The sequence below is a fragment of the Hirundo rustica genome, chromosome 19 (genome assembly GCF_015227805.2).
Source record: "Hirundo rustica isolate bHirRus1 chromosome 19, bHirRus1.pri.v3, whole genome shotgun sequence".
Classification (NCBI taxonomy): domain Eukaryota; kingdom Metazoa; phylum Chordata; class Aves; order Passeriformes; family Hirundinidae; genus Hirundo; species Hirundo rustica.
In genome coordinates this window covers 2,965,702-2,987,847 of record NC_053468.1, presented here as the reverse complement: position 1 = coordinate 2,987,847, position 22,146 = coordinate 2,965,702, and the positions used below count along the sequence as shown (strand labels likewise).

Sequence of the window (22,146 nt, the reverse complement as noted above, 5' to 3'; positions counted from 1 at the left end):
GTTGCTGGGTGTTTTCCGTACGCCTGCAAATCCCAGTGGCCGGGATGGACCTCACCCAAAATGTGCTGGGCCCAGCACTCCCTGCTGTGCAGCTGCTCCTGCAGCTCCTCTCTGCCTTTCCCACCTTCTCTGGCAGCACCCGCATTCCCAGCAGCTCCCCGCACCGCGTGGGTGGCTCAACGCTCCCGACCTCCTGCCCCTAAATAATCACATCGTTTCTGCTGTCTGCCACCGCCGGAGCGACTTCTGAGAGGTCCTAATTTTTCCTTTGAAATTAATCAAGGGGTAGTGCCTTTTTCCACGCTCTGCACGACGCTGGAGCAGCTCCTTTCGCCGGGAGAATTTAATGACTCATTTGCTTTTCTCCTGGCGGTCCTGCCCCCTCCGCCCTTGGGCAGCGCCGGGCGCTGGGTGTTCCTTTCTTTCCCCGGATTTACAGCCAGGACTCTGAGCATCCAAGTGACGATGTCCAAGCCTCCACGGGCCTTTGCCTGGCTCCATGAGGGCGGTGGCAGCAGGGCTGTAAAAGCTGATGAAGCCTCGGCAGCGTCGGCCACGTGCTGTCAAGCGCTCGTCCCTGCCCTCGGTCCCGGTGCTGGGTGGGCACAGCTGCTCTGTGACACAGCTTGGCGTTCCCCACCCTCTGGAAATAACTTTCCATCCTTTCCAGACAGGAAAGGATCCAGTGCAGGATTCTTTTGGTTTGCTTCTCCCGGCGACAGCCCCATGGCCTGTGGTTCGGTTGCTGATTAAGCCGAGCGTGCCCGGCCTGGTGGAAAGTCCTTTATGGAAGGAGGATGTTGATAAGAGACTCGTGTCTGCCCTGTCCTGCCTGTGTGTGGGCAGTTAAAGAGTAAATCGTGTGGGCAGACGGGCAGGGGAAAAGATTTCCGATGCCATCAGGGATGGCGCAGGTTGGTACGGGCCGAGAGAGTTGGGAACAGTCAGACTTTCCGAGAGGGCAGAGTACACGTCCTGAAAAGCAGAGCCCCTGTACACAGTGACTCGATAGTATCTGAGTTACTGAGCAGTTAAAATTCTGCTTAAACAGTTCCTTTCCATCCTAGCAGGCGGATTGGCAGGTCTGGATGTTGGTATTGCAGGAGACCCTCGGGTGGGCTGCAAAGCCCAGAAATGGGAACCTGGAAGGGCACAAAAAAAATCACCCTTTGTGTCAAGCCACGCCAGAATGGGAGGGGTTTTTGTGCAGGTAAATAAGGAGCAGAAAGATTTCCAGGAGCTCTGCTTATCCCAGGCACTGAGATCCCTCTCACTTGGACCCTGATCCCCATGGGAGTGGCTGTGGGAGCACCCGCAGCTCTCGGAGGTGACTGCTGGGGTGTGCCACAAGCTCCCCCTCCTAAATTGCGCTTTGTGGGTTGTTGGCAGCGTGGGTTTTCACCCAGGAGCTGCACAGCAGCTCTGAAATGATGATTGTGTTCATCTGGAAACTGCTCCAGTGCCTTCCAAGGCATCTGATTTCATAAAGGGCTTTTATGGGAGATTTTGGAGCGAGGAGTCATCAGTTTTCCTATTGCTTGCAGAGACCAGCATCCCTTTTTTTTTGGGGGGGGGGGCATACACTTAAATTAAAAGGAACAAAACACCTGTCCAGCACGTTTGCTCAGCCCCCAAACATTCAGTCAAAACTCTTAATGTTCTTTTTCTTCCCATCTGCATTTTTCAGCGAAGACAAACAGCCTCATAGTATTTCTTCAAAGGAATGTAAATTCCTTGAGGAAGTCTCCGGAGTTCCCAGCACCGCATAGCTGCAAACCACAGACGCCTACGGCTGAAAGTTCTGCTCTGCTTTTAATTTTGGGGCAGGGAAGGAATTTTTTTTTCAGAGGTTTGGGTTCACTTGTGCTGGGCCCGTCAGCCCAGACTGCTGCTTTCTGCGCAGGGGAGTGTTGACTTTGGCCTGCTGCAGAGCTGCTCTCCCTCCACAAGAGTATTCCCCCACCGAATCTGATGACATGGCGCAATTATTTCATTAGGATTTTCCAAAAAAAGGTTCCCTCGGTCTCCTGTAGTGCTAGAAAGACCTTTTCCTTCTGTTCTCTCGTTTCGGCTTCGGCGGCTTTGCCTGAAAAACGCAATCAGGGGCGGCTGCCCGAATGCTCGGGAATGGGGAGGGAGAAAGAGCAGCCTGGAGGGAGAACTGGGGGGGGAATAACCCGGCTGCCAAAATCCCCGATATTGGAGGTGGGGGCGGCCCACCAGGATCTGGCAGCTCTTTGAGTGCTCCCCAAAATCCCTGCTGGCAGCACAGTGGGGTGGTGCGCTGCGGGTTGGACCAGGATGCGTGGAGGGCATGGTTTCACAGAATCCCAGGATCACTGAGGTTGGAAAAGACCTCCGAGAACATCGAGTCCAACCCGGCACCCATCCCCACCTTGCCAACCGCACCGGAGCCCTCAGCGTGCCGCGCCCGGTCTGTCTTTACCCGGGGACGGCGACTCCGCCACCCTCCATGGCTAAGGAGGGGCAGCGCCCGGGATGGGATGCAGGACGGGGGGACGGGGATGGGGACACCGGGAGGACAGGGACAGCGGGAGCGAGAACCGGGAGGACGGGGAGAGCCCGGGGGACGGGGACACCGCTGGGACACGGGGACTGAGGTGGGATACAGGGACACCGCTGGGACACGGGGACTGAGGTGGGACTGAGAGACAGGGACACCGGACAGAGGTGGCACGCCGGTGGGACACGGGACAGAAGGGGTCACACCGGTGGGATACAAGGGACACCGCTGGCACACGGGACAGACAGAGGTGGCACACCGGTGGCACAGGGGCCGGGACACGCCCCGGCGCTGCCGTGGCCCCTCCCCGGCCCCGCCGCCGCCCCGCCCGCCGCCGCCGCCCGGGCGCAGCCGGCGCAGGGAGCGCAGCGCGGGCAGGGGCCGGGCCGGGGCAGGCGGCGGCGGCGGCTCGGCCATGGTGGGGCGGCTCAGCCTGCGGGAGGTGCCCGACCTCCCGGACATGAGGAAGCGGGGCGACTCCGGGCTCGACAGCCCCGACTCCGGGCTGCCCCCCAGCCCCGGCCCGGCCCCGCCGCCCTGGCTGCTCTCCTCGGGCAGCCCCGACCGCGCCGCCTCCAACGGGCTCCCGGAGCCCGAGCCGCCCGCGTCCTCCGCCGCGGTGAGTACCGGCCCCTCCCGGCCTCCCGGAGCTCTCCGGGAGCGGCAGGTGCGGGGCCCCGGAGGAGCCGCTGCCCCTCGGAGCCCCGCGCATCCCGCGGGGAAAGGAGCGGGGAAAGCCGGCTCCGGCCGCTGTGGGAATGGGCTGGAACGAGCGCCCGCCGCTTCTCTGAGTTGTAACCGAGCCCGCTGTCGCGTCCCGGAATGCGTCTGCACCCGGAGGGAAGGATCCCGGCGGGGATTTTCACAAAGCTCTGGCTGCGGGGGAAGCTCCGCTCCCTCCTGCCCCAGGGTCGGGGCTGGGGCAGCAGCGCGTCTTTGGGAATCCCTGCGGAAAGCGAACTCCCGTCATTCCGGTGTGACCAGGGGCAGTAACTTCATTGTGGATAAACCATGGTTTCAGTTAACTAATTGGGTTTTTTCACCAAATAGCTTTTGGATGTCGGGTTGCTCGTACAAATACTTCGGAGACAGCAGATTTGGAGGGGAAAATCCTCTTTCTGCAGGGGTGCTGCTGTGAAATTGGAAAAGGCCACGGGGGGAAAGATGCTCACAGCCCTCTGGCCCCTGGATAGTGAACACACGTGCCGGGGTGGCTGCAAAAACACGCACGGGTTGGGTTCCAGCCCTCCGGGGCTGCTTTGGTTCCCTTGGGCTCTGGGATTCGGTGTCAGGAGAGCAGCACAGGCAATGAATCGGCGCTCAGCGGGAACCAGTTAATCCTTGCCCGCACTTGGTGTGTGAATTAGGTTGGATTTGATGCCTTCAAAGTGGAGCCAGGGCGGAGCTGCGGGGCGAGGAGGTGGCTCGGGGGCGAGGTGCCCTGTGATGATTCCCTGCCCGTGGGGCTGTGGGGTGGATTCAGCAAGGAGAGAGCTCTCACACCCCCGTGAAACGTTGGTTATGACTTGAGCGTGGGTTAATACAGGGAGCAGACTGCGCCGCATTCCTCTCTCATTTCCCAGAGTGGCTCCTCTGAATTAAGCTCCTGAAGTTAGAACTTTATCTTCTAAAAAATGCTCCTGGGCCACCTCTAGGATGCTTTAGGCCAGCGTGGAGTCAGGCCTAAAGGATGCACCTGTAGCGCGTCTTGCTCTAGCACGTAAATGTGAACCTCAGCAGCTCCATACCAAGGGACAAATAAATCTGTTTTCCTGAGAATGCACTGCGGCGTGACATAAAAGTTACAACAAAATGGTAACACGAAACATTTTGCAATTTTTTTTTTTTTTTTTTTTCAGAGTTCCGTATTCTCCCCCAGCCCCGTTCTCTCCAGCTGCCCTCCAAGATTGTGTCCTTTATCCTTCGGCGAAGGAGTTGAGTTTGACCCTTTACCGCCCAAGGAAATAAGGTAAATATTGCGTTACAGTCGTCTCGTTTGGAGGGAGTTAGAGCAGTTTGCCTGTAAAGGAGCAGTTAGGCCTTATCAGTGCCTGTGAGTCAAGTTAATTTATTTGCAGAGCCATTGTTCACTGCAGCTGTACATTCCTGGACCTGGACATTTGTACAGGCCAAAGGAGTGTTCAGCCTCTTTTAATCCCACCCATATGGTTGTTTTGTTGGTTGTTTTTCCAGGAAGGCTTTCCTATATTTTACTCTCTTGCTTTTTCCTTCCTTGCACTGCTCCAGAATGTTGCCCTTCAGCTGATTAACCAGGAGGTAATTGCAAGGGAAGAGCTTCAAAGATCTTTCTAGGACGGTTTCATTAAGGGAAAGAAATTTTGCTCTTGCAACCTCATGGTTTCATAATGAGCCCTTTCTGTCTTAACAGCTGTGGCTGGTTGTGTGAGCTGAAGGAAATGGTAACATTCAGAGGAGTGCATAATTCTTTTTTTCTTTTTAATGCACTGCATCACTTCACAGCCTGTGAATTATTCCTTTGAACACCATGATTTGCAGTAATGAGAAAAGGCGGCTCCCAGGTGATGACTGTGCAATTAGAGGGAGGCTGATAAAATCAAATGGAAGCCTAATGCAGGGGAGGGCAGGGAGAATTAAGTCCTGGTGTGGGGAAAGAGGCTGTGCTTTGGCTGGAATCGGAGGCAGTTAACTCCTTGGTTGGTGGAAAAGCCAACACAGAGCGAGGCAGGTGCGAAGGAGATGAAAAATTTCCTTTGCAACCCAGGCCTGTGCAAACTGGAGTGATTTCCTGCCAGCTGAATCTTCAGGAGTTTGTCCTCAGAGAGTGCCCCGTGCCAGGGCTGATAGCAGAGCTCTCCCGTGTGATTCCTGGCAGAGAAAAGCTGAGGAGATAACGTGTGCTTCCACGGGCTCGGAGGAGTTGGGATGTTTATGTGCCGAGCCTAAACGTGGATCAAGAGCCTCTGGGTCTGGGAGTTTGCAGGAGGTTTGTACAGAGCTGAGAAGGAGTTCTGGTAGTGCTGGCAGCTGGGCTAAGAGGCGATAATCCTGGGAATGCTGCTGACATGAGGCTCTTTTCTCCTCCTGTGAGTGTGTAAGACACCAGCAGATGGTTCTGCGTGGGGTGGGATGAGGAACCACCCCGGAACCCGACAGCTCCTCTTCCCCAGGAGCAGAGCTCACAGATCCCCATCAGCAACCCCTCCTCAGCCCTGCTTCATCCACCTCAGACATCCCAGGTTTTGCAGGACATCAGTTGTGCTGATGCCAGAATACGTTCATGCAGATACGAAACCCTGTCCTGCTACTGACTCAAGCTATTTACTAAAAGTAAAGAATCACTGCCTGAGACTGCTCGGAGTTATTTCCATGCATGAGGTCAGCAGTGTTTTCAGACGGTGTGTCTGTGGCTGGAGCTTGTCTCCACAGAGATGCTCTCCCAGCTACAGGGTACAGTTGCACTGCTGCAGTTAGACCTTGTGGGATATGGGGGAAACCTTTCAAAAGAAAGGCTTTGTAAAATCGTGGTTCAGGCCTTGGCTACAGCCAGCAGCCAGCCAGATCAGTTCCCATGAGAAAGGAGTTGTAACAGTGAGAATCAGCTTGCACATCAATCTGTTCCTGTGAGAACCAATTTGCACCTGGGAGGAGGAGGATTCTGCCTGTGTGAAACCTTCCCAGGAGAGGAGAACGTGAACATACCTAGAGAGGGAAGTTTTGGATGGACACGGAACACTGGCCATTACTAACGAGTGAACTGAGTTGTGGTAAGCTGCTAATCAATTAGAATTAAACACGATGCTCTCTGATAACCACGTGAGTATGAGCTGTGAAGAGCAAAGATTTGGCTAGGTGTTCTCTACTGTGACAAAACCTCTGTAGTTACATCAGAATTCTCCAGGCAGCAGCCGGCAGAACGAGAGGACACAGTCTTAAGCTGCACCAAGGGAAATACAGCTTGGATACTAGGAACAAGTTTTTCACGGAAAGAGTGATAAAATACTGGAATGGGGAAGTGGTGGAGTCACCATGGATGTGTGTAAAAAACATCTGGATGTGGCACTGGGTGCCATGGTTTAGTTGAGGTGTTGAGGCTGGGTTGGGCTCGGTGGTCTTGAAGGTCCCTTCCAACGTTGTCACTGTGTGAATTGTGTGAATTGTGAATTGTGTGAATTGTGAATTGTGTGAATTGTGTGAACTGCTCGCCGCAGCCCCTCTCGTTCCGGAATGAGCCCTGGCTTCCTGTTGCAGGTACACCTCCTCGGTGAGGTACGACTCGGAGAAGCACTTCATCGCCGACGTCTACCTGCCCGTGGGGCTGAGTGTGGCCTCCTGCAGCCAGACCATCGTCTGCGTGCCCGACTGCTCCTGGCGCAGCTACAAGGCCGAGGTGCGCCTCGAGCCCCGCCACAGGCCCCGGCGCTTCACCAGCACCACCATCATCTACCCCAAGCACGCCAAGACTGTCTACACCACCACGCTGGACTACAACTGCCGCAAAGCCGCCCGCAGGTTCCTCTCCAGCGTGGAGCTGGAGGCCTCCGAGTGCCTGAGCCCGGACGGCTGCTGACCGCCGCCACCCCTCTCGCTCCCGTCCGTCCCTCGCGTCCTGTGCCGACTAAAACTGGGCACAGAGACCCTCTCTCTCAGCTCTTAGCCCCTGCTTTTTTCCCCGAGCGTCGCGGGTTTTTCCCCGCGGGAACGTAACTTTGGCGCGGGGTTTGGCTCCTGGCCTCCGAAAGCCGTGAGTTCCCCTCCCCTTCCCCGCTGGGTGGAAAGAGCGGGCGGTGCTTTCCCCAGGGGAGAAGCTGGCGGGTGAGGAAGAGCGTGGGGCGGTGCCTGGCAGGTGGAGATCCTTTCTGGTGCTTCGTGGGGTTGTGCAAAGCCTGAGGGCGGTTCGCTCTCTCGCGCGGTTACACACGGAGCTGTCGAGCGTTTCGGTTCAGATCGTGTTTTCTCCGGAGGAACCACTCCCCCTGGGAATTGCTGGAAAAGGCTAACAGAGAAAAAAAAAAACAAACCCAGAATTCTGCATTTAACACGTACAAAAACGTTAGGGTATTTGGCATCCGTGTGTTGTGTGAAGGTGTAGATTGGGAGGGAGAGCAGAGCAGCTGAACTGCTTCAGCAGCCCCAGGCAGCAGAGAGACAGCATCGTGTGATTCCGGTTCTTTGGGTGATGAGGAATCCTCTGTACTCACAAAGCCTGTGTCCTGTGTGACACACAAGTGCTCCTGTGCCTGCAGCAGGGCTTTTACCAGAGAATACCAGGCCAGAAATTATCCCTGTGGTGTTGGGTCTTGGTGCTGTGGAGGTGGAGAACCACAAATGCCTTGTTTTTGCCCACAACTGGCTGTGTGCACTCAAGGAGCTGCAACCAAAGCAAGGTTCGGATAAAGTGCTGGACAGAGGGTCCCAGAAGGGCAGAGGAGGTGCTGGGTTGGGTGTGAGACGCTGTTGTGGTGGGGTTGGGAGGAGGTTGAACGGGAGCGAGGCACGGGCAGGTTTGTAGAGCAGAGCAAAATCCGCAGCTGTAGCTCTGCTTCCCCGCTGGGCTTGTCACGGCACAAATCCGTGTCCTTGGGATATGGGGCAGCCTCTGCCTGTCTGCAGGCTGCTGGAAAACCTCTCCTGAGCGCGTGATGAGTTTGGGGACCAAAGGGAACAGCTTCAGATGCCGCGAAAGTCTTGTCTGGATGTTACGTGCGTTCGTTTATCGTGTGCCTTGATGAAAATAAGACGGAGAGGTTTCCTTCTTTTCCCAGATTTTTTTTTTTTTTTTTTCTTTCCTGTGTTGACAGAGCGCAGTGTGGAGAGCATCTGCTTTGGGGAGGGCGGGCTGTGCTGGTTTTTTGTGTGGTGTAGTCTCTCAGAAACACCTGATGGGCCTGTCTCAGCCGGACGCGGCTTTTCCGTGTGTTCCAAAACTCCTCCGAGGTGCGGGTGCGCAACGCCAGTCCCGGAGCAGCTCTGCAAGAGGGCTTGGCAATGCACAGCCCCAGGGGGGAGTTTTGTCAGCGGCAGCCTCGGGAGCGTGTTCTTGAGCTGTGTTTAATGTGTGTTTGTGCAAGTGTGATGGGTGGTGTGGAAGTGCGTCCCAGGGAACTGGAAGGAGTTGTGAGATGAGGAGTGCGGCAGGAAGGAAACCTTGGGATCGTGTGCTTTGGGGGTTCATCGTTGTTGTTAGGGCCTTTTACTTATTTATTAGCCCAGAAAAGAACATCCTTCACCTTTGGCACTTGCCTCAGAAAGGCAGCTCCTAAATCAACCCCAGGATGAGAGAGGACACGGTCGGGCAGGCAGCGCTCCGGAGTTAGGGCGGCGTGGCGTCACCCTTGAACACTTTGTTCTCAGGCTGCAAGAGCGGGGAGATGTGTCTCAAACAGATGATGCAATTCCTCCCCAACCGCTGCCCCAGGACGTCCCTGTGGCGTAACAGAAGGCCCAGCTCACCCCACAGCCCCAGGGGTTCCGCACTCTGCTCTGGGCCGGGGTCGCTCCATCCCTGGCTCCCCGCACCTCGCCCCTGGAGCAGCCGGTGCTGGTCGCTGTCGGACGCGGGATTCCGGGAGAACGCGGACCCTGGGCTGCTCCCACAAACGCTCTCCCAACTTGGAACAGGTCTAGGAGGAGGTTGTTTTAAGTGTAGCCGTTAGTCGTTCCTGGTTAGAAGCGAAGTAACCCACAAAATGCCCCTCACGCTCCGGTTTTAGGATAAAGCACCTGGTTTTTATAAAGCAAGCAGACTTAATATGTACCTCTAAAAAATGTTTTCATTGGTAGGGATACCTTTTAAATTATTTATGTTCCAGCATTTGCAAAGCTCTGATTAGCTCCGTGCAAGTGTTCTGGTGTCTGTGGTGTTTCCCGTCCCCTCCCCTTCTGATTTTCGATTTGTCTTTTACTTTATTGGTAATAAATGATCTGAAAACCATCCTGCAAGGGGAAGTCTCTTTCTTTCTCATTCGAAGCTTCTCAGTGTTTATCGTGGCAGTTACTTAGAAATAAATACATGATATTTCCTGCCAGTCCCGGCTCCCCTCCTTTCTCTTCTGTTTGTTGTTTACATATTCTAGGAGGGTGTTTCCTGTATAAAACTGTCCATATTGAAAACCAAACCAACACCAAATGTTCTGGATTTGTCAATTTAGCGAGACATTGAAAAAGTGCTTTAAAGACAGCTGAAAATCCTCTCCTTAATGTGTTTGAGTCGTTCATCTGGTACAGCTTTGTTTTTAAAGAGAGTTTCTGGTATGAATTTCAGCACATCCTACAAAGCGAAGAGCTAATCCCTTTCAAATATGACGTGTATTCAACCAGGCAGGAATTTATTTTTAAAATGTAGGTGCTCAAATGCTGCATTAGTAAACACAGCATAAACAGGACTGGAGTGCTTTATGAATTCAGCTTTACAAAACCAAAAGAGGGGATTGTAAGCAATTGTGTCGAGAGAAATGCCGTGGAGTCTTTCTGGATGCTTAATCAGTTCTTTTAACCTTTCCACATTTTGCAGGCGTGCTGATTTCGTTAGTGTCTCTGGCAGAGCGGGAATGGATGTAATTGAACATCAGTTAATTAATTCCTAATGGGATTTTTTTTTTTTTCTTGCTTTTTATTGTTCGTCTGGTTATGTGCTTGTGGAAGCTCTAGAGTTGCATTTAATGACATTATTGGGGTCTGGGGAGCCGTGGAGCTGCTTCCAGCAAAAGGCTCTGAGAGTTTTGGAGTTTTGAAGTATTAAACAGGAGAAAAAGGCACATATAAACATCAATTCTGTATAAAAGGGTCTATTTAAAAAGCCATTAAGAAAAAAAAAAACAACCTTTAAAAGTCAGGGCAGTGTCTTTGAGAGAGTTCAGGAAGGCTTTCAGCTGTCACCTAACTTTCAAATGCTTCCTGTGGTGAGGGCTGGGCTGTTCTCCTTAAGAATTGTCATGACACTCTGTGTGAAAAGCACTATTTTACTATAAAAAATTGAAGTAGGGGAGTACAGGGCTGTTCCATGTGATTTTTTTTTTTTTTTTTTTTTTTTTTTTTTTTAAATTCATATTGGCCCAATGAGCTGCTAATTAGCACCTGCCATCCCAAGGAAACCCTGTTGCTCTGGGGGTTTCCCTTTGATGTGTGCTTCTCCAGAATGTCAGGTCCGAGGGGCTGGGATAATGAGTTTTTGTAACAAAAACAAACCCCTCAGCCTAACAGCTGGATCAGAGGCCAGGAGGGGAGGGTTGGATCCCCGTCCTGACTCTGCAGCTCGCTCAGCCTCAGCGAAGGTAAGTTCACGTGTCTGGAAATCATTTCAGCCTCCAAACAAGAGGGGTCTGGTCCCTCACCTGCTCACAGATCTGCAGTGTGCAACGTGAATACCTGGAAAGTATTATATTATATTATATTACATTATATTATATTAGGAGTATTACTCGGAAATAAGCCAACAGCAATAATTAGCGACACTCCAGGACAAGCACAGGGCGCGGAAAGGAGCACTTCTAATGGATGACGCGTATTTTAACAGGTTGGTTTGTTCTTTAAAATACAAATGTCCTTTCCTCTGCACAGACACAGACAGTGAGTCAGGCACAGGAGTTTTGGGGGGGGTTTTGGGTGACACCCCTGGTGCAGCTCAGAGGCTCCTTCAGCATTCGGTTCACGCTTGATCTTCCCAAAAAAATTACCGCAGGGATCTCCTTTCCCCGCTGCTGCCCTGGAGGGGTGGGGAATTCCTGGCAGCTGGGAGGTGCTCCTGGAGGTACAGTTCGTACCTTTTCCTCCTGTTCACCCTATAAACACGCAGCCTTTCCTCCTCTGCCTGGGGATCCTCCAGAACCCCATCCCAGCGGAGGCTTTCACTCAGCCGAGCGCAGAGACCTTCCTCTGCCCCGCCGGAACCCGAAATGCCGCCAGCTGCTGCTGCTGCAGCCTCCTTTATTTCTGCATCTTCCCGATTCCCCTCTGCGGCGCTTTGGGCTGGGTCAGGGTTCCTCCCAGGGGCTGGAGGGGAGCGGGCCCGCTGCTTTCCGCTTTTGTGGGGCTGTTTTTCTGTTCAAATGAGAAATGCTGTTAGCAAAAGAGCTACGTGTCGCCCCTGAGGCTTCCCCGCTTATTTCATAGAGCAGTGCCTTAATAAAACCCCAAGTCTGAGGGAAAAAATAGTAATGACCAAAAAAATCTTATTTTTGCAAGCAGGTAATAGATATTTTTTTTTCCGATTGGCCAGCGTAGGGATTGTCACACCTGTAAAATGTATTTCTTGAAGCTGTTAATGGATTAATAGCACTCCTGCACTGGCATGGAGTTCACTGTGTTTGCCTGACTCAATTTAAGCAGGAAATTGATTCTGAGTTGTTGGGGATTTTTTTTTTCTTTTTTAAGCTGTCATCCATTAATACATTGAGCCCTGTGATTTTATTGGGTTTGTTTTTTTTTTTTAATAGTACGACTTCTGGAAACTTCCAGGCACTTTTTGTACTAAGGCAGTGGAAATGAACGGAATTATCCCTTTGCACAGAAAACCTTTGGAAATCACCTTTCCTTTTCTGCAGTTTCACCAACCCCTCACCCCCGCTGACAGACCAGTGCCGTAACCCGCACCAGTGGAAAGGTGAATACTTAAATATCCACTAAATATTAACAGCATCCCACATCCCGGGCGCTTTGTGGAATTCCCTTTTCCCTGGCAGGTGCCTTGTGCCTCCTACTGCTTATTCGCTGCAGTTACACGTGCTGCGCCTCTGGGATAAATTCCTGGCTACGGAGGAAAACCCGTGTTTAAACAGGGCTCGGGGGAAGGTTTTAAAGCGCCGTCGGTGGTTTCCTGGGAAAAGCTGTTTTGGTTTTTTTCTCACCTGCCCTCTTGCTGGCGGTGCTGGCGGTGGTGGCACTCCTGCGTGGTGGCTTCTTTCCCCGTGGTGGCTTCGTGCCAGGTGCTGGTGCTGAAGGGGGGACCCGCGTCCGCTGCCTCCTGCCCAGCTCCCTCTGCTGCCCCAGGGGAACGGCCCTGGAACGGCCTGGCAGGGAGCAGGGCAGGGAAATTCACGGCATCCCTCCTGCCCGTGATCCCTCTGCATCCTCCCTCCCTCAGAGCCTTCCCCCTCCACCTCTCCTCGCCTTCTCCCTCCTCCTCGCCTTCTCCCTCCTCCTCGCCTTCTCCCTCCTCCTCGCCTTCTCCCTCCTCCTCGCCTTCTCCCTCCTCCTCGCCTTCTCCCTCCTCCTCGCCTTCTCCCTCCTCCTCGCCTTCTCCCTCCTCCTCGCCTTCTCCCTCCTCCTCGCCTTCTCCCTCCTCCTCTCCTCCCTGCAGCCTTTTCCTCTCCATCGCAGCTCCTTCTCTCCCCGAGGTCTCCAGGGCAGCGGTGGCACAGGGACAAGCCTGGACTTGCCCCTGGTCATGGGGAGCAGCCGCCCTGCCCTTGTCCCCTGCGTGTGCAGGTGCTGGGCTGTGCTGGCCTCTTGTCCCTTGTCCCTCGTCCCTGGTCCCTCGTCCCTTGTCCCTGGTCCCTTGTCCCTCGTCCCTGGCAGTGCAGCCCCGAGGCGCTGCAGGATTTGCAGGGCCAGCACCAAACCCCAAATCCTGGCAGGGAGAGCAGCTCCCAGCCCTTCACCACACCCTGTAAATCAAGGCGCTGAGGGAACCTCGTCCCTCCTTTCCTTCCCCCGTCCCGTTTCCCTTCCTCTTGCCCAGTTTGCCTTTTCCTTTCCCTCCCTCTCCACCCATACTCCCACCAGGGCAGTGAAAGCACGGTTTCCGAGGCAGTGACACCTCGCAGAGGTTTTTGGGGTGGTGCAGCCCTGCCCTTGCTGCTGGGCGTTGGCGGGACGAGCTGTGAGACCCTGGCAGAGAGGGAGGTGAGCACATCTCCTCCAGAGGTGAAAAGCATTCCTCAGAACTCCAGGGACAGCTGCTGAGCTCCTCTCACTCCTCCTCCTCCTGGGAATAACGTGGTTTAATCCTTTCTGGGTGCTTTCTGCTCCTCCCTGCCCTTCCTCTTTGCTCCTGGTCTGTTCGGACGTGGGGCTGGTGGTGGCGCTGGGACAGGTGGTGGCGCTGGGACAGGTGGTGGCACTGGGACAGGTGGTGGCACTGGGACAGGTGGTGGCACTGGGACAGGTGGTGGCATCAGGCTCCTGCTCCCAGCCCTGGCCTCGTGGCCAGGCAGCAGCAGCAGGGGCTGGCAGCGATGGTGATTGCTGACGTCCCCAAAGGCTGCCTGTGGATAACAGGGACGGTGACACAGGACAGAAGACAAGGAAAGGGGCGGCAGCAGTGACGGGGTGTAAATAATTCATCCAGGCTGGGAAGGGAGCCTGGTGTTTTCGGAGAGCAGCCGAGGGAAGGGGATTACTTGTTGCTAATGACAAGTGGTGGTTGTTGTTAATTTTATTATGATGAAATCTGACTCGCCAGCCAGGACTGGAGCCCGGTGGGAGCTGCTGGCCTGAGCTGCCAGTAAAGGAAATCATCTTCTGCCAGCTTTTCCCTGGAATGCCAGGACAGGTAGGACTGACCTGCTGCTGCAGGGGGCTGGGAGTTGGGGTGCCCCTGGCAGCAGATCGGGTTATCCTGGAAGGGTGACCCACCCCCAGGCAAATCCCGGGGCACTTTTTGACTTTGAATACAGCTACACCGAGAAATTCCTCTAAACTTCCCAGTTTATTCCCAAATGTGCACCATTTTGCTGTGCCACAGAGGCACTGAGGTTTTTTTATGGATCTACACATGGGCTACTAAGGAGACCCTGGGAATTGATGTTGTGGGTGCTGCAGGCTCAGTGTGAGCAAGGAAAGGAGAATTAGACCTGAGCCTTGCCCATGTAAGCAAAATGTGGATCAGAATTGGGATTTTTTTTTCTTTAAAACAGGTTGAGAAAGAAGCAGGTTTTGCTACGAAGCATCAATATTCTCCCAGCGTTTGCTTTGTCTTGCGCACCCTTGAGCAGGTGTGCTCTGCAAACCAGACTTTTGGTTCAGATCAGGGACGGAATCATTGACATTTTATTAAGGGGAGGCAATTAGAGGGGCGAACACGGATTGAATCAGAGGATTGCAATCAGAGCAACAGCTTGGAGAGAAGGCCTGGACTTGTTGCTGTGAATTGTGAAGCAGCTGAACGGGGCTGGGGCGGTCGGGAAGGTGGGGAAGCGGTGCCAGACAGCTCCTTGCCAGCTGTCAGCCTGCTTCCCTGGGAAATGGTCATTCAGGGAGAAGGATCCAGCCAGTTTCACCTCCTGGGGTTCACCAGCCCAGTGTCCAAACTGGAAATCGCCTCCTGGAGCACTCCAGGATTGTTCCAGCTTGGCTCATTGCGCCGTACAACAAAGCAGCTTTCAAGCACCTGTGGTTCCTCTGCAGGACTCCACACCCAGGAGTTTGACCTCCCCAAAAAGCTGCTCTTTGTTTTCCCATCCCTTGAGGAACATCCCAGCCGGGGGTGACACAGGAGAGGCTCCCTGTGAGGAGAAGGGATCAGCTCAGGGCATCCACAGTGCTGGGAAGCCTGCAGGAGGAGGTTGTTATCCCTCATTGTCCTTGTCACGGGGATATTTAAAATCTCCGGCAGCTGCGATCTGGTGAATAATTCAGCGAAACCCATCATCGATAAAAGAGAGACTTTGAAGGGTTCTTTGGGTGGAAACTGGAAGTGCCTGGCTTCTGAGAAACGAGTCTATTAAAAATTGACTCGGTGCTATCAAAGATAAAACCTGTATTTAGCCTTTAAACATTTTTTTTTTTTAGATACAAGGCCGTATTTATTCCCGGTGGCACCCTGCTGCCAAGGCCCAGCCTTGCCGACTCCGAAGCATCTGTGGGGATCCTGACAAGCAAATCCAACAGCAGGACGGCTGCAGGCTCTGAGATGTGTGTCACTTCCCTGCCAGCACAGCTGGTTAAATCGGGTAATTTATCTTTCTCCCGAAGTTGGCTGAACCGTTGTGTTTAATTTATTTATGTTATTGACTGCGTGGAAGAACTTCCCCGGCGCGAAATGTCACCGTCGAGTGTTTTCCTCCGCAGAGCTGCGGGCTCTGTGTTCATGCAAAACGCTTCCTCTGATGTATTTTTCAACAGCTGCCTGAACCAAAAAGAAAAACATGTGCTTAGACTGGCACTTGGTTCAGGTGAGAGGTGGCTGAGGGTCCCTCAGCTTGTCCTGAAGGGTCGTGGATGTGTGAAAGCGTTTGCAGCGGCTCCAGATTCCTCAAGAGCCAGCTCTGAATGGCCGGTAGGAACAGAATTTATTTTCTCTCCCTCTCTCTTTTCCCTCTCTCATTTCCCTCTCCCCCCACCCTTTCCTGTCACATGGCAAATTTACCCACAGCATCCTGTGGACATTTCGACAGTAATGAGCCCGAATTCCCGTGTTCTAGTGCAAGGGAATAGTTGTGTTCCTGTGATTTGCTGTTGCCTCACCCCAGGATCTCAGGCTGTCCCTTCACAAACCCAGATTTTGCTGCTATTACCAGCAAATGTCTGTTATTGGGATTGTTCTGGAGGTTTGGGTCCTTCCGTTTTAAAAGGTCTGAGCCCCCATGGTTGTCCCAGGCCTGGCAGGTGGCCTTGTTCTGTTCTTGGTGTGAACATCTAACCCCTGCAAAATTCTTTCTTTTGTTTGGGTTGGGTTTTTATTTGTTTGTTTCTTGTGCGGATTTTGGGTTGGTTTGGTTTTGGGGATTATTTTTTTCCTGGTTGTTGAAGGGTTTGTTTTGTTTCTGTGGGTTTGTGGCTTGTTTGGTTGGGTTGGTTGGTTTGTTTTGTTTCTGTTTTGGGTGGGTTTTTTTCGTTGTTTTTGTTTCAGGAAACTTTTTGTTCCTGTTCCTTGTGGGGTTTCCTTTGGTGCCTCCTTGTTTATAGCCGGGGGTGTTTTTCCCGTGGGTTCTTGCTCTGGTTTGGGATGCACATCTGGCTGTGCCCACAGCCCTGTTCCGCTCCTGGTGAACATCTGGCGGTGCCTGGAGCCTCACACAGGTCCTGGGGCACATCTGGCTGTACCCAAACCCCTCCAACCTCTCCCAGCTCACATCTGGCTGTACCCACATCCCTCCAGCCGCTCCCAGGGCACATCTGGCTGTACCCACATCCCTCCAGCCGCTCCCAGGGCACATCTGGCTGTACCCAAACCCCTCCAACCTCTCCCAGCTCACATCTGGCTGTACCCACATCCCTCCAGCCGCTCCCAGGGCACATCTGGCTGTACCCACATCCCTCCAGCTCACACCTGGCTGTACCCACACCCCTCCAGCTCACAGCTAGCTGTGCCCGCACGCCTCCAGTGCACATCTGGCGGTACCCATATCCCTGTAACCCCTCCAGCTCACACCTGGCTGTACCCGCACCCCTCCGGAGCACATCTGGCCGTACCCACACCCCTCCAGAGCACACCTGGCTGTACCCACACCCCTCCAGCGCACACCTGGCTGTACCCGCACCCCTCCAGCTCACACCTGTCGGTACCCGCACCCCTCCGGAGCACACCTGGCGCTGCCCAGCGCCGCTCGGGGCCGCTGGCCGGCGGTGCGGCTCCCGCCGGGTGCGCGCAGGGCGGGCGGGGGCGGGCGCAGGTGCGGCTCCGTTTCCGCCTCGTCCCTCCGGGGCAGCGGCTCCGCGGAGCGGCCGCGAGTGAGGCCGGAGCGCAGGTGGGTGCGGCTCGGCTTTGCCGGGCTCGGCTCAGCCTTAACTCGGCTGGGTTTGGGGCGGTGTTCCAGCCGAGTTTCAGCGCCCGTAGGAAAAGGGCCGCGGCCGGGATCTGTGGGTTCTGGGGACGGGGAGAAGCTCGGGGCGGGGATCCCACAGCCGGGCCCCCACCGGTGGGAGAGCCCCCGGAAGGCTGCGGGGAGCGCTCCGGGAGCGGCGGGGCGATGGCCGGGATGTGTCCCGTGAGCCGGAGTGAGCTCCGCGCGTCCCTCCCCACCCCCAGCCCTTCCTTCCGCGGATTTGGGGTGGGATTCAGGCTCCTGGAGGGAATTACTGCGAGCGGCAGAGGTGTGGAGGGCAAGGAGCCGGAGCTGGGAGGCGAAAGCGATGTGCTCCGTGCGAAAGTTTCCAGCCACGTCCTGATTTTGGGAGCTGCTGCAGGCTGTGGGGGCCGATTGCTGAGGGGTTTGGGCGCTCTGGAACTCCGGGCCGATGGGTGTCGGACGTGCAGGTCACAGCCATGTGCTGTGCCCACCCTGGGCACGGTTTTTGGGGTGCCGCAGCTTGGCTCAGCTGCTCTCCAGCGCCTGGGCAAAGTCCACGGCTTCGTTTCTGCTCGTAGCAACCACGTCCAGGGTGATAAAAGGCTCGGAGCCTTTGCGGTGTTGTTCAAAGGACGCCTAAAGCCAGGATTAAGCCTTAAAGGATGCTGTGAAAAGCTGTTCCCTCCTCCAGATGTGCTGGCAGGGGATGTGGGCACAGCCAGATGTGTGCTGGGAGAGGCTGGAGGGATTTGGGCACAGCCAGATGTGGACAGAGAGAGGCTGGAGGGATTTGGGCACAGCCAGATGTGGACAGGGAGAGGCTGGAGGGATTTGGGCACAGCCAGATGTGTGCTGGGAGAGGCTGGAGGGATTTGGGCACAGCCAGATGTGGACAGAGAGAGGCTGGAGGGATTTGGGCACAGCCAGATGTGGACAGAGAGAAGCTGGAGGGATTTGGGCACAGCCAGATGTGTGCTGGGAGAGGCTGGAGGGATTTGGGCACAGCCAGATGTGGACAGAGAGAAGCTGGAGGGATTTGGGGCACAGCCAGTTGTGGACAGAGAGAAGCTGGAGGGATTTGGGCACAGCCAGATGTGCTGGCAGGCCCGTGGCTCGCAGGAGAGGGGTTTTTTTGGAGAGGCCTGGCTGCCCAGCAGAGTTTCTCCGCTGGCCACGAGCTGTTCTTTTCCTGGTTCTCTGGAGCTTGCCCGTGAAGCAGCCTGGCGTGTGCCTCTTGTTCCCGTTCCTTGACAAACGCTGGCCTGCGCTCAGCCCTTCCCTCTCCTGCCCCGTTCTTTCCAAGAAACCCGACGCTCCTCCGGAGGCTGGGAGGTGCCACACGCCAGCCTCCGGCCTCAGCCCTCCCGAGCTCTTTAGCATATCACAACAGCGAAACGAGTTTCTCTAATTGGCCATTTAGATGCTAATTTGCTCCTCGCAGGCCCACGCCAGATCAGCCTGCCCCCGGAGCTCGAGTCGGAGCGAGCCTGCTGCCTTCATGAATTATTCACTTCGCATAACGCACCTGCCTGGCTGGGGATCAGGAGGAAATGGGTCCAAAGTCTGATAAAGATACACCTTGGCAGGTGGAACGGTGCTGGCTTTCCTCCCCGCCACCGAGGGCTGCTGAGGCTGCTTTGCTTTGGCAAAACCTGGGGGGTTTTTTGGGTTTGGGGTTTTTTTTGTGTTGTGTTTTTGTTTTTTTTTTTTTTCCTTTTTTTTTTGTATTTTTGGTTTGTTTTTTTTTTTACAGCTCACCATGTCTCCAGTAGCCGCACCAACGAGTGCCTCTCGTTAATACAGGATTGTTGGGGCTGGATGTCGGGATTCCTGCAGAGCTGATTTAATCTTCCCACTCGCAGGACTGGCATGGATCTCCAGGGCGCTGTGTTTTAAAAAACTCTTTATAACCTCCATCCTAAAAGCAGTTTGGCTTCTCGTTGCTGCTGCTGCTGCTGGGATTGGGAAGAAGCTCTGGTGGAGAGGGAATTTCTTGGTTTCCCCTCCCAAACCTCATCCTCACCCACTTTTTTACCAGCTCAGCCTCTCATGACAAGGTTTAATTGGGGCTGGGCCAGCCAGAACGAGGATCTGAATGAGCTTGTCCCCATTTTGCTGGCACTGATGCTGCTCAGACTGAGACAGAGCTGGGAAAATCTGTCAGATTGGGCCCTTCAGTGGTTGTCCCCAGGCTTGCCAAAGCTTTGTGGTGTTTGTTTGGACGCCGTGTTTCGGCCAGGGCCGCAGAGCTCACAAGTCAGGTCTGATCACGTCGGATTCCCCGCGTCTCTCGTCTCTCCGGCTGCTGCTGGGGGTTTGTGAGGAATGGCAAAGCGCTGTTCCTCAGCCGTGCCCGGGTGTCTGCCCGAGACATCTCCCGGCTCTGCTGGACCTGTGCATCCTGCTTAGCCCTTCTAAAATCGCTTTACTGGGGATTTATCAGCATCTCCCCGGTGCCCACAGCAGGCTCCTGCTGAAGGGGGTGTGGGAGTGAACGAGCAGCTCAAAGTGGTTCGTGTGTGAGGAGAAAAAAATTTCCCTAAATCCCTGAATTCAGCCTTGCTCTGGCTCCCAGACCCTCAAAGCCAACCGCGCATCTCCTGCCACGCTCCCACATCCCCCAGGCTTCTTGTGCCGCGAAATCCAGCTGCGGGGCTCTAAAACACCCCGGGGGAAGAGAGGTGTGCGGAGAAAATACCCCTCCTGCGGTGGCTGGGAGGGGACGGGACCGGCGGCTGGGCTGGGTTAACCTTATCAGTCGCTCGTTTACCCTCCGTCATGGCAACACGAGCAAACACCGGCTCAGTTGCCAAGGTTTCCCAGGGATAATGGGGTCTGGCGTGCGGAGCAGGCAGCGGTGACACCGATTTCTTGGAGGGAGCAGCCGGCAGCTGCCTGGGGCTCCTGGGGGAGGCGATGCCCCGGGAGCAGGTGAGGTAATTACACCGGCGCAGCAAGGTTCTGGGAACTGGGGGGAGCTTAGTTTTGATTTTTGTGAAATGAGGTATTTAAAAAAAAAAAAAAAAAAAAGTTTAATTAATTTCCTATGAAAACGAATTAATCTAGACACGGAGCTGCTCAGCTGAAATAACCAGGCGGATGAAAGCTGACTGGAGGCCTCCTCGGGGGGCTGTGTGGGACTTGTTTTTGTTTTTCTGAGGAATTGATGCTTCGTGGGCACCTGTACCGAGCCCAGCTGCAGGCTGTGCTGTCCCTGCAGGAGGAGGGGTTTTTTTCTGCTGCCAGGAGTGTCAGTAAGACCCTTCAGCTTTAACTTTGGTGTAGTCAAAATGTCTGAGGAGGAGGGGACCTGGTGTGGTGAGAGGATGCTGAAAAGGCAAGCTGGTAAATTCGGGGCAGGGAAACGTCGAGGGAGTTAAACGCGGAGCTGGAGGCTGGGCCAGGCACTGCATGATCCAGGAATCCCTGGAGAAGTGTTGCTGTGTTGTGCTTTGCTCTTGTGCTCTTCTTTAAGCACCAGGGGAGGTGGCAGGTGTGACCTGCCGTGTCTGTGCTCAGCCACTGAGGTAGAACACAGGATGCTCGTGTCGATGTTCTGCTGAGAAAACCTGGCCTCTTCCTCAGAAATTCCCTGAAGAGCCCCGTGTCCCAGGGCTGTGTCTGCCTGCCGTTGTTCCCTTCCCTCAGGCCCCTCTGGAAGGTTTCTCCCTCCCAGACTGGAGTCACATTCTCGGTTCTGGTTGCCAGAGTACAGCTCCTGTCCTGGAGACGGCGGAGGCAGAGCTGTGGCGGAGCTGCAGGTGGGGATGTGCTCGGTTCTGCACCCCCAGGATGCTCCTGACCCACAGGAAGGATCAGCCCTGCAGGGCAGTGCTCCTCCCCTGTGCTTCTGTGCCAAGGGCAGCCAGGTGGACTCAGATTTAATGAGGTTTCGGTCTCACATGACTTCCTCCATCACAGGAAAGGAATGAGCAGGTGGAGTGGTTTTAAAGCAGGTCGCAGAATATCGGTAAGAGCTCCCCTTTTCGTTCTGAATTCGGGTAGAAAGCAGAAGCTTGGAGTGGGAGGTTTTTCTGTAAAGTGCTTGTGCTTTTTGTGTGTGCAGGGCACTTGCAGGTGCTGTGGGTTTCTCTTGCTCTCTCGCTGCTAGAGACTGGCTGCTTCTACCCTTCGTTAATTGTTGAGAGGACAGGCAGGGCATGCCCTGGTGCTAACTGCAGTATTTTTGAGAGCAAATGCAAGACTGCACGAGGGGAATGTTTCACCACAGCCCATGGAAACAACTCCCCAGGCTGGTTTTGCTATCTGGGTGTTTCTGATTTCCCTGCACTTCTCGTCCTGTACCGAGATAAGAGGGAAGATGTTCCATGCCTTCCACTCCTCTGGCATCATTCCCATGCCCGTGAGAGACAGTCCTTTCCCTCCAGTCCTGTTTTCCCCCAGCAGACCCTGCCCTGCAGTCCCACTCCTCTTTCCTTCTTCAAGACGTGTCCCCACCAGGCTTTTTCCAGAGGTGCAAAAGCCAGCAGCTCCCATCAGAGTCGAGATGGCAAGAGAGAAAAAAACCACTCCTGTAAATATTTCAGGGAATAATCTCTCTGAAGACTCTCTTGGGATCTGGTGGCTCTTCAGGCTTTTGTTTTGTTTGCCTTCCCTCCCTGCAGATGCTGCTCAGGGAGCGGTGGAGGACAGCGAGCGTATGCTGAGTAACAGGAGGCAAAGGACCATGACATTGCTTGTTTTTGTTCAGTCACGCTGAGCGAAGCTCACGCTGCTGTGAGGCTGGAGAATGCCTCTAAGCCTCTCCCGAGAAAAATGCTCTGCTCTGACTCGCCCTCAGCTCTGGCAGAGGAGATAAAGCTCTGCTGAGGAGGGGCAGATGCTTTCCAGCACAGCTTTCCAGCACAGCTTTCCACCCTGGCAGAGCAGCTGCTGGCAAAGCAAGCTCCTCTGGCCTGGCTGTGCTGTGGGGCTCCGGTTTTTATTCCAAAGACCCCTCCAGCCACCACAGGC

The 22,146-nt window shown here is 54.6% G+C and overlaps 2 protein-coding genes across 8 annotated transcripts in view; both read left to right on the top strand.

Annotated features, from left to right (window-relative positions):
- Positions 1-2,939: 2,939 nt before the first annotated feature.
- Positions 2,940-9,532, top strand: RFLNB (refilin B). The gene is made up of 3 exons (XM_040082716.1): positions 2,940-3,143; positions 4,384-4,493; positions 6,755-9,532. The coding sequence occupies exons 1-3, from the start codon at positions 2,940-2,942 to the stop codon at positions 7,071-7,073; spliced, it is 633 nt and encodes a 210-aa protein (XP_039938650.1). The 3' UTR covers positions 7,074-9,532.
- A 3,244-nt stretch (positions 9,533-12,776) lies between these two features.
- RPH3AL (rabphilin 3A like (without C2 domains)) overlaps positions 12,777-22,146 on the top strand; it is a 39,119-nt gene continuing 29,749 nt past the window's right edge. For 2 of the 7 annotated variants that reach the window (XM_040082417.2, XM_040082418.2), the window contains exons 1-2: positions 12,782-13,345; positions 15,233-15,393. In XM_040082417.2, coding sequence (XP_039938351.1) covers positions 15,354-15,393 — 40 coding nt within the window. In that variant the 5' untranslated portion in view covers positions 12,782-13,345; positions 15,233-15,353. Of the gene's footprint in view, positions 13,346-15,232; positions 15,394-17,071; positions 17,131-19,846; positions 20,109-22,146 lie in introns of those variants that run through there. The other 5 variants (XM_058422999.1, XM_040082422.2, XM_040082419.2 and 2 more) reach the window with 5 other exon arrangements.